General features: G+C 34.4%; 1 protein-coding gene across 5 annotated transcripts in view; it reads right to left on the bottom strand.

Moving 5' to 3' along the window:
* Positions 1-12,365, bottom strand: part of AP3S1 (adaptor related protein complex 3 subunit sigma 1) — a 51,954-nt gene that overhangs the window by 16,285 nt on the left and 23,304 nt on the right. For all 5 annotated transcript variants that reach the window (XR_012670942.1, XM_075137137.1, XM_075137134.1 and 2 more), the window contains one exon: positions 4,556-4,663. Coding sequence is in view for 4 of the 5 variants with exons in the window: in XM_075137137.1 (XP_074993238.1) it covers positions 4,556-4,663 (108 nt within the window). In the remaining variant the exon portion in view is untranslated. The remainder of the gene's footprint in view (positions 1-4,555; positions 4,664-12,365) is intronic.

Below are 12,365 nucleotides of genomic sequence, written 5' to 3'. Positions count from 1 at the left end.
AAATTTTAAGCACTTGAATCACAAAGAGAGTAATGGATGGGAATGATTAATTATTTGTTTGTTTGTTTTTCATTGCCAGACCCAAAAATAAAAACAGAATATGTGTGAGCAGAACAGAGAAAAAGAAAAGTAGCTTTGCACAAAGTAAAAAAAAAAAAAAAAAAAACAAACCTGAAATCAAGCTCCCTACTGTTACAATGAAATACAGATTATATGTCACAAGTGTTGACATATTAGGCAGAGGAAGGCAAAAATCATTTGTCTGATTTTCTTCATGTGCTATAGCAAACTTCAGATTTAGGTAAAATGTTTCATATTACCCAAAAATATTTTTAGATAATGCTTTACAACTTAGTGCTACTAAATCCAATTACAGAGTTATAGTTGTTAAATCTTAAAGATATTATATTACTTTATTCTAGAAAGATCATGTAAAAATTGAAGAGCAAAAGCTATTCGTAAATTAAATAAACTTCGTCTGCTTAAGATTCCAGCTACTTAAAATACCTGCAGCTTGAATACACAGATACTTAAAATGAGTGGAAATGAATTTTGAAGTACTGCAGTTAACATTGACTGACATTCAAACTGTTGAGCTAAACTTAATGTTTCAAACAGCAAATGACGGGGGACAATGACCATAAACTGAACTTCAAACATACATTTTCCTCCTCCTTTTTAAGCTCCTCGTTAATATTCATGTTCAGTGACAGCAGTTACCAAGATATCTTAAGGTAAAATCCAGTGATTCAGATTGCAAGGGCAGCAAATGTACATCTGAAGTGGAGTACATGCTGACAGCCCTTCTCATTTTATGTTTGATGTACTTAACGTTGAAAGATCAGCTTTGATATTTCTACATCATCTTTACAAATGACACTGATAATTTTGTTCTGTATCTATAAAACTATTTGAGTTTGTGGGTTTGTTGGTTTTGGTTGTTTTTTTTTTTTTTAAAAACCAGGTGTTCACCTGAAACTTATTCTGAAACTTCTATTTGCAAGCAGGTAAAAGTTCTTTGTTTTCATTTGGAAATACTAAATGGTGAAGCAGAAGAGTTCACATTACCTGTTTTAGATTATCAGGTACAAACTTCTCCCAATAAGGAAGCTATTTCTATCATGTCATCACATCATATTTTGTTATCTGTGTGTTCAATTTTTATTCAATTTGTTTTGCAGTTTTTTAATTAATATTCATAGAAGTTCATATTCCTTTGTTTCTTAAACAATGATACAAAGAAAAGTTAAATTCTAAAATGCAGGAAGAGAAATAAAATAAAAAATATGATGTCAATGGAAAGCTAGTAAAATACACTATAGCCAATAAAAAGATGAGGGAACTACAAGAAGAAACTAGCACAAAAAGTAGGCTACAAGGACTAGTATGGGTATTTTTACACAAAATTTTTGAGTCTGGCCTACGTAATTTATTGCCTTTGACATCATTTTGCTTTCCCTTTTTGTTAAAAGTACATTTTTTCTAAAAGTCAGCAATACCTTTGTCTACCTGTCCTGTCTGGGAGACTGAAAGATAAAGGTCTGTAAGAGAGAAGAATGGAAAGAGCTAGAAAAGATCAGGAGGTTCAGAAAAAATGAGGTCCAACTTAAAAGTCTAAATCACACGCAGTTGAACACTCCAAATAGAGAAGAGGTAGCCCAGATTTACCTACAGTACTTCCAGAGGCTCTGGATAAAATCCCAATGACCCCTCTCCCAAAAATTCCCTCCCTTAATCACAATGATCTTTCGGCTTTAGGAGGATTGACCAGAAATCCATTCACAGATAAACACTGAACTGAAAGGTAGGGAAATGCATTTAAGACAACATTTCTCAGGGTAGAAATAGAATTTCCTTTGTAGCCCATCCAAGTAATGTAAGAGCTGAATCAGAAATCAAAGCTAGGGACTCCCTCATAGTGGTTTAAACAATTAATCTCTGTTGAAAGCATTAACAAATTCTTTGAGTTGACAACTTGCTCAAAGATTTGTGAATTTAATAAATACATTCGATTTTCTTCACTAATTCTAACTGAAAGCCTGTTTAGAAACCTAATACATAACCAAACAAATACCTGATGTCAAATGGCTAAATTTTGTATATTAAGGGAAGCCAGGTGTGACAATACAAAATTTAAAATATTTCAAAAAATGTAGCTCAGTTAAAACTTCATTAGTTTCATCATTTCAGCTATAAAAGAAATGGCAATTCAACCTTAAAGCAGCTATTTTATGGATTCAGGAACTATGATCGAGGTCTAACAAGCCAAACAGACTAAAGCAAGAGTGCTGTGGCATAGGTGGCAGTCCTATGAACTACAGACTATATCAATAACAATTTCTGAATTCTAAAAGGAATTTAATTTTTTTTAATTAAAGAAAACTAAGAAGATCCACTAGTTTTGATTTCTTCATGACCAGCATTCAAAAATATTATTAAGTTATTACTGATTTTGATTTATGTGAACTGGATTTGTTGTATCTTGAAAATACATGTTCAGGAAAGACATGTTGAAAGATTTACAATCTTGATCAAAAAGACAAAAGGAAAAGAAATAGCAATCAGGAAATTTCTGTGGATATACATGAAACAAATGATTAATGATCTGACGAAATAGTTACCAGTTATTGTGAAGTATCTCAGCATTACAGTAACTGTTAAATTTGAAAAGAAACAGCCACTGAACTAACGAAAAAAAAAAGCATTTGTGGTGAGCAGACTGTGAAATGTTCTACTCCATCCCAGTCACCAAGTGTTTTAATTTATCACTGCTACTTCTTTACCTTCTATAATTCATTGCTGAATGTAAAGGAACAAGTTGCTATTTGCCTTGCATATGCTCTGAGCTCTACATGGTTTTTTTCTATCTTCTACAACCTATTTTTATACTAAAAGCATCTTGAAAGAAAGAATGACTTACTGATGAATAATGGAAAACAGCAAGTATTGCAGCTGGCTGCACTGAATCGATGTGTTTTTCAGATGACTAGTCAGAGACTCTTCTACAGTTGATTTGGTAACAGAATTCACATAATTAAGAATAAATACCTTAATTAAATGCTTTTATGTAAAACTGATATGTGCATAATACGTGGTAGAACATAGCTGCTCAGTAAGTTCAGCTTTTGAGACACTATGTTACTTTCCATCAAATAAAGAAAAATGTATGTATACAGAAGTTATTCAAATATAGTAAAAACTCATGAGAATAATTCCAAATATTCATCTCTGTGATCAATGGCCCATTCTGAGTTTAAGAAAAATGTTAAAATGAACATTTTGGACATCTTCATAATCTACAATACAATCCTTCTGGATGTATATTGCTATGCAATGTATCATATCATACGTAGCTTTTTCCTGTTTTTCACACAGTGTTGTCCTGTTCTTGGATACAGTTTGGGAAGTTGTGCAAAACAGACAATTAAATGTATTAAAAGACCTGAGGTGGTGCAGTGTGAGATTGAAGAATTAGGAGAACAGTATACATTGTACCACAAAAAAGCTGAAGAATTACTCTCTTTCTTGCACTTAAGTTAAAACTAAGAAGTTCTCTGGGTCTTCTCCTTAAATGTCATTTAGTTCATATTTATGACACCTGCAATATTTCAATCTACTCAGATTACTTCAACTTTACAAATAGTCTCCAATTCAAGCAAAGGTTTGTTTAGAAATTTGAATATTATGCTTCGAAAATCAGATGATGTGTTCTTCTGTGGAATTACTCGCATCAATAAGAATCAATCACAGATGTACTAGTAGTATTTTGGCTTGCAAGGCATGTCTGGTGATGTTAAAGGAACAGTAATATTCTGTGTCATAGCTAAACTAATTCTAAAATCCTTTCTTAGTCTAAGTTTCTTTCCTAAACACAAATTCAACAATTGTTGAATTGAAAAGGGATTCCCACAAGTTACGTGAGTGTCCCTTGCTCAGACTGTTACGGGTATATACAGAATATCATTTTCTCACTCGAATCTGCTCAACCGAAGACCAAATGTTCACATTACCAAAATGGCGGAATTCATATTTACTTTAAAGAGTCTAAAACTGGGCTTTAAATTCTATCTAGTCCATTTCAGTCCAATTTATCATTCTGTGTTGCAGTTATTATTGTGACACTAAATATGCTGCCATTTATTTCAGGTGCTAGAAACATATTAGCAGACAGGAATATGTAGTCTTTGTATATACACTTTGGTTCTTCTTATTTAATTTCATTTAAGTGTTACAGTCACTAGTCCAGCATAATAAATACGCTGGAAATAAAATGCTTTCTGCAAGAAAAACTTAGAGAACTACAGAAGTATCTCAATAGCAATGGTGCACAATGCTATCAGATACAAATAGCAACAACTAGTCAGCAGCAACTCTAAGCAATTATTACTTATGATGAAAGGTATGACATCCTAACCTAACGATACATTGTCAATTTTTAGCATTATAAGCAAGCAGCTGTATATAGTTTGCTACTGAAGGACAAACAGCATTATATAGCATGCATTTACTACAACCATGTTTTTAGCTTAGAAACTACACAGTGCATCACTCTTACCTCAGATTTCTCCAGTTTATTTTGAGCATCAATCTGAGTGACAATTTCATTCATGTTGGTCTCCAAAACCATTCCACCCATGACCATTTCAGCCAATATATTATGGACCTAAAAAAGACCAAAATAAAATCTTAAAATCCAAAATGTCCTACATGCATCTGGACAGATGACATCTAGATTCCTCAATACAGGAACACATATATTCTGTAAGTCACTTAATTAATGTTAGCAATTTATTTAAAACCATTTGGGAACAAAGCTCATAACTTGGTGTTTGTTTCTCCAGTATCTTCTTTGCTCATAGTTCTGTTACTAACTCATCAGCTATACCACTTTGCTTATCAATGCTAGAAGAAACTTTCACATTCATCTTTCTTTCACTACCTGTTTTCTATCTAAGGACTATGGACAAGAGTTCTGATTAGCATAATAGTAATACCTCTAAAGAGCAGGTTCTACAAGATTAAACAAATTGCTCACAAATAGAGGTATAAAAACTACTTTGGGCTACATCTATGAAGGAAGAGAGATATCGTGATGCTCACTCACTCACTCACCATGAATACCAAGACTAGGCTTAGCAGTAGAATTAACATACCTGAGCTGACCCATACCTGAACTACACCATAAATAGGGAGTCTTCAGCATCTAGGACTGAGATTGACAGCTAGGACTCAAACTGAAGGACTACATAAGCCAGCTGGGGACATTAATGAAATAGGTATGTCTAAATATCCCTCTTCCTTGCAATCCTGATTTGGGGATGCAAGCCCTGGTTCATGAATCTCTGCTTCAGAGTCCGTACTTGCACTTTATGTAAAGACTAATTTTTGTTTAAAAAGGCATGCTTCCATATACTTCCTAGTAAAAATCCAGAGTTACTATGTAATGTGTAATATTTTAATCCCATTATAATTCTAAAGACAAGGAACATTTTATTACTTTTCTGAAATAAACACATTATACAATCTGATACTTCAAAGCATAATTCTGCTATCATTTTGGATATTCTTGCAATTTCCCTGTGGATCAAGGATAGAAGTAAATCTCTAAATCAAACAATTCTAAAGATGAGTTGCAAGTAGTATATCAAAAACCACCACACTTCCTGGTTTTGTGCCATACCTCAAAAACAAAATTGAAGAGTTGTTTTCCTGATAAATCATCAGTATATTTCAGTAGAAACTTACAATGAATGTGTTTAGAGAAACAGAAAACAGCTCTTCCTCTCTGCCTACTGTTGCTGAGCAAAGCTTTAAGAATCAAATACTTATGATAAAGATTAACAATCCTTACTGAGCCACTCTCTTACTCCTGACATATGTATGTCCCTTGTAACATTCCAAGCTAAAAAGTGTAATATAAAAGTGGTGCCAAAGAATTAATTCTCCCAGCTTGTTATTAGGTGAATTTAAAAGCTTTTTAGCATCACAATCAGGAAAAAAGGTAAAAATGTGGTAATCTAACATTAATTTACTCTACACTGACAATTCAAATGCATTGAAAGATGTCACCAATATTTACTTCTTTTTACTGAAAACTTATTTTCATTCATAGCATAGGGAAATAGTTTATAGCTGTACATAAACACAAGTTAATAAATACACTGTACGGGCTACCTGAAATACTAAACCAAAAAAACTTAGGTAAATTTGCATTTGGTTACAAATTTGCAAAGAATTATTTCACAGCTACCTGATGAAAGATACAATGTATTCAACAGAATCAACTGAAAAAATACTGATTTTTCAGGCAATTCTCAACTTTACTCATATGGAAGGCTTGATAATATAAGGATGATGCAAAATGTTGACTTAAGATGTTTTAGTATCAAAAGGAAATATCAAAGATGTTAATATGGAAACTATTATAAAAAAAGAATATTAAAATATACACAAAAATGGCATGGTTTTTTCCCTTAACCAAAAAATTAACAATAACCACTAACAGCATTTAGAAGACAACACATCTCTACCACTGGTGATGGTCATAAAGATTGCCACTTTAAAGAGGTCTGGCTGAGGATGTTATACAATCAGAGTTTAAGCCAATCAACACAACAATAATTCCTTAGGGAGGAGATGGTACAAGAGATGTATTTTAGAAGTAGACAGATTTGCAGCTTCAATCTCAATCACGCTGCATTCCAAGATCAGTGATGTTTTTAAGCTTCTGCACAGGTTTACCCGGCTTTCTTGACTACTCTACAACTTTTAAGCCATGTGGGATTCTCCTCAGAATATAGAAAGACTAGCTATTACAATATCCATAGCCACCAAAAACAACACGTGGAAACTACAAAGGTCTTCATAATACAGTATTTCTCTGGCGATTTTGGTTATACTTTATTTTATCAAGAATTTACTAAGCAAGTATTTTTCACATGCTATGAAATTCAGGGTTTTTTTCTTTTCTAGTTTCTGAATGGGCATTATACAGACTTATGCCAATTTTGGTAGCTATTTTTCCCCCTCAATAGGTAAGGATAAGCAATTACAGTCCTGTCAACACCACTCATAACCGAGATCATTTCTTCCTCTAGAGTGCTGCTGACATAGTAAATATATAATGTATTAGACTACATCTAGAACACTGTGTACAGTTTGGGGCCTACAAGTGCAAGAAAGACATCAATAAATTGGAGTGAGTTCAGCAGAGGGCCACCGAAATTGTTGGGGCTAGTGCATTCGTCCGGTGCACGGAAGCTGGAGCACCAGGGATGGTTCAGCTTGGAGAAGATGGGGCTTGGGGACATCTAGCAGCAGCCGCAGTGCCTACAAGAGGTTGACGGGGAGCCAGGCTCTTCTCATCAGGGCATGGCAGGTGGGCAAGGGACCGGAGAGGCTGAGACTGGCCGAAAGGAAACCCTTCCCCAGGAGGACAGGCGAGCGGTGGCACAGGCTGCCCAGGGGCTGTGCAGGCTCCCTCCCTCCCTGAGCAGCCTGGTCTGACCCCACAGCTGACGCTGCTGGGAGCAGCGCCTTGCACCAGGCACCTCCCGAGCTCTAGAATTGAATTATCTTACGATTTTATGGCAAAAACATGGTGCTTCATGATGTGGAGAGAGTTTCACTGGTAAAAACAAATGCTTCAGAGCCAGAAACTTGCTCTATCCATTATAGACAGGAAATCCAAATTTCTGGGAAAAGCTAGATGCAGAGAATTAGGGACAATTTAAGTGTAATGCGTATGTCAGCAATATTAATTGTACCAAAAGTGTCTCTATATATACATGTATATATGAAAAGAAAAGAAAAAAAAATCATGTATACATATATACGAAATTAGGAAAGACCAATTCAATTGCATTTCTAAATATAATGGTTTTGCATCAGCCAACTTCATAAAAGCCAGATTATGAAATTGCTCAGGAACATACTAACACTTACTACTTCTCAAGTGTAGTAAATGCTTCAAAGAATAACTGTAGAAGGATCACAGGCAGTTATACAGGTGTCCAAACAAACCTCCAAAACTTTCAGAAAACAGTATCATTAATACTAATGTTCTCTATCCATCACTTGGATAGAAAGAGATACTAAGAGTGCACTGAACATATTACTTAATGACACATGCCTTCAGCTATGAATTCACAGCACATGCAGTAGCATCTTTGCATATGGTTTTAAAATACTGAAAGCATGAACAAATGCCTGTGGGCTGGGTTTGGTTTTGGGGGGTTTTGTTTGGTTGGTTGGTTTTGGTTTGGTTTTTTTTGCCAACCTGGTACAAGACACAGAGATATTGCTTAATAGATGCCAGTAAGAGGCCCAGTTGGTAACATCACCTTAGAACAGTAGTGGTGCAAGGTCTTCAATTAGAGCACATTGTGTATGACAGTTCAGGGAATGAATCTATGGTATGACCTATCTGATGCATTTGTATAATATGAAGACAGACATAGATTCAAGAAGTGGCCAAGCTTGAGCAGAGGAACTAGATCGCATAGCCTCCCAAGGTCCCTTCCAGTGTAAATTATTCTATGATTCTAAGAACAAAGAAGGTTAACTGTTTTATTATTTTATAAATAAAAAATAATTTTAAAAAGGCTTCTTGAGCACATAGACCTCTGATTATAAAAGTAAGGTTGTAGCTCAACCGCAACAAGGAAACACGGCAACCACTGCACGATATCGAGAGAAAAAGTTTGGTTTCCAGGTTCAAAGAATGCATCTCACCAAGGCATCAATTGCCCTTGGTGTAAGTTATGAAAGAAGTCTGCAACAAGCCAGCAAGCTACAGATTAAGAAGTAATTGACAAGGGAGCACTGTCTGCAGATAAAAAAGGGCAGAAGGCAAACTTCAGGTTTCTGGCCAGCTGTAGCACTGATGCCATAACTGTACAAAACAACAGTATACTTGTACGACTGGTGTTAATATCCAGCCTTTGGCTGTTATTGCCATTATCCTTATTATGATGGATGAAGTGATGAAGGAGAACAAATACAATTCTGAATACAGCTTCTCACAAAAAAAATTGCTCATAATTGAGACTGTATATGCAGATTTACAAAAATTACAATAAGCTTTACAGACAGAAAGAACAGCAGGGATATGTATTTTTTTTTCTAAACCACACTAGTCCACAGACGAAGTCTTAGTATTCTGCATGAAAACATTAAGGAAATACCTTCCTTAATCTTTTTAGTCATAAAGAAAAGTATTTCATTACTCTAGCTGTTGGCGTTTTAAAGGATTGCTTTATTATCATTTTGCTCTCAGAAAGTCCTCCAGTAAGTATACAGTACAAATTAAAGCACCATGAATTACTGCTGAGCAGTTGTGTTGGTATTTTATGTTCAGTGTTTCATGTTATAGAACATGTACATCATAACATTTACCTTTCCATCATGCAAGTTGCTTTAAAAAACATGAAAGTTAAAATTTCTACTTATGCTCAAGCATGCTTAAAAAACTTTATTAAGTCAGAAGCAAAATCCACGTAGTTCATTATCTGGTTTCAAAAATTCACCAGTTGACACTTAAAATTATGCAAGAAATCTTAAGAGTACTATTTATCCTGATATAAATTCTCTGCTTCCAAATACCTCCAACTTTAGGATTCCTGAAACACAGATTGTTTGCTGTTTCTTGCTATATTACTGTATTTTATAGTCCCTGTCCGATTTTCCTTTGGTTAATATGTCTAATCACTTTTGAACCTATTTATAATATTCTTGGTATCTATGATAAAATGGGACAATGGCATTCCATAATTTAATTATCAATCATGAAAAATACATTTTCTTTGTTTCAAACTTACTTCCTGAAATTTTATATGATATCCCACTGTTCTTTATTTCTGAGAAACACAGTTGTTCATTTTCTTCAGGCCCTTCAACACGTTTTTTTATATACTTCTTACTTCTCTCCAGTATCTTGAATATTTAACTACTTCTTCTATGCAAGCTGTTCCACACCTTGGATCATGCTTCTTACCTTTCTCTGTATTTTTTTTCTACTTTCAGTACGCAATATGCAAGCCTAACACATAGTATTTTAAAATGTTTATAAGCATGGATTGACGCAGTAGCTTAACCATTTTTTTGTCTTGCCCCATTTTTCTTCTAAAGGGATGATTTTCTAAAGAACAGAATACAATTAATTTTACTTGTTAATCTGTAATGAAAGGAAACCATGACTATGACCAATAATATTATGTAAATACTGTAATCCATTTACTCCCTTCTCTTAAATACACTATAAAACAGTACTAGCAAAAGTTTCCCCAGATATGACCAGTTTTAAACTATTTTTTTCTTTCTTTTTCATTGCAAATACATATTAAATTAACAAATGCACATATTTTCTCTACTTTTTCTAATTAAAAATTTCACTAATTATTTTCCTAAAGAAATAAAAAATTTTCTGAATACTTCAACAGCGTACTCAAAATAGTGTTTAAGTGAAAGACTGAAGGCACATGGATACACCTCTTACACTTATATTCTAAAAGAGATCAGACTGTTGAGAACATCAACTTTTCAAAATCTGAAGTTGCCATTTTCTAATAATAATTTTGAGGTGTTTTTACAAAAATCAGGAGTGCTTCCTACTTCTGTTCCACGCATTGTCTAAAAGCATGAATGCATGCTTTAACAAATGGGGAGAAGGAACGCATCAAGAAAAAACTTTCCCAGGAAAATGTGGCAAACACATTTTCTTGTCTTCAAGCTGCAATCTGATTCTGGAAGTTTCACTGTTCTGGTCAGATAATAAACTCTTGGAAGAGATCATGATACTCCCAGGGATATTTCAATAGGTGCCAAAAACTTGTGGAAAAATAAAAGTATTTCCTTACATCCCTAACTGAATGTATTCTAATATTACAGTTGTAAAAGATGCTTACGACAGCTTTCTGTGACGTCTTTTCCATCAGAAAACGTTACACTCCTGGACTCAGAGTACAAATCAGTGCAGGACCAAAATAAACTTCCTCCTCTGCAAAACGTTTTGCTCCAGTTTTGGCAAGTTTGTTTGTTTGTTTCTTTTTAATACAGCTGATCTGTAAAAGAGAAGCCCAATTCTCTTCTGTACAAACCACACTCCCCTACACCCCAAGTCCTCATCTGCCACAGGACATAAAAAACACTATTCTCATTCCCACCTATATTCCATTCCCCAAATGAATTTCTAGTACTGTACCAATATTCTTCTTGAATAAGCATCTCTCTTGGCTCCAGGTTACTATAAGCCATCACCGAGTCCTGTATAATGATGACTGCCTGATGAAGGTAAATGTTTCCTTATAGAAATGACACATAAAATGCTACTAAAAAGGCAACAGCTGTTGAGATGACATAATTTAACTCTTTTACATGCTACATAATTTTTTACAGGAAAAGTATTTCTTGGTTTTTAGGCAGTTCTAGCAAGAGGATTGGAGGAAAGTCACCTTCCACAGCTCCATCAAGAACTAAGACACAGATCAACTCTCACCCAAATCAGTCAATCCCCACTTTTCTCAACACCAGACACTCAAAATACAAATATTTGAAATGTTTCACCCCAACAGCTCCCACATGTAAGTATACACTACAACTAAGACTCCGTCTAGACCGAACAACCAGCAGCAGTTGCTGTTTTTCCCTGTTGCACGCTTGAAACCTATTAACAATCCAGGCCACAAATACCTGACAAGAGAAAATTAATGTGTTGTAGCTTGGAAGACTCAATGCATCTTGCTTTTGACAAGGTGACCTCATGAGCAGTTTAAGGAGAATTTAATGCTGTAACTTCATTCTCACTGATACATCTTTCCGTTTTTTTTTCTTACAGATCTACATGAATACTAATGAACTTAAACTGTATCGAATCAAATGTTTTGATCCTATGTTATGGTATAAAGTAAGTCTTAAAAACCAATTACAGTTGAGAGGAAAAAAAAAAGGAATGGAGATGACATCAGATTAGTCACAACTGCACAACTAATGCTACTGTATTGCTGGTAGTAGACTTGCATTACTGCAGAAGTTCAGCTTTCTGTATTGTATTCTTTTGCCGACTTATGCTCAAGTTAAAAATCACCGCACTGGTTAATGCCATGTTCAAAAAAATTTTAACTCAAGGTTTCACTGATCTTTTATTTTGGAAATGGGTTGCTTTTGCTAAAATATCTAATTAATATTTAGGGTTCACATTTTCCTCAGAGTTTGAAAATTCTAGCCTAAACATTTAATGGGATTCTCAGGCAGTCTTTCAGAAAATCAAATGAAACACTTATATTTTAGCTTCCCTTTGACAAATAGATTTCAAGAAGAAAATATCATCTCATATCCAATACAAAGCAAAATATTCTTCAAGAAATTTA

The sequence above is a fragment of the Calonectris borealis genome, chromosome Z, assembly GCF_964195595.1.
Source record: "Calonectris borealis chromosome Z, bCalBor7.hap1.2, whole genome shotgun sequence".
NCBI classification, from domain to species: Eukaryota; Metazoa; Chordata; class Aves; order Procellariiformes; family Procellariidae; genus Calonectris; species Calonectris borealis.
The sequence above is the reverse complement of the archived record's forward strand: the minus strand, read 5'-3'. Positions and strand labels throughout refer to the sequence as shown.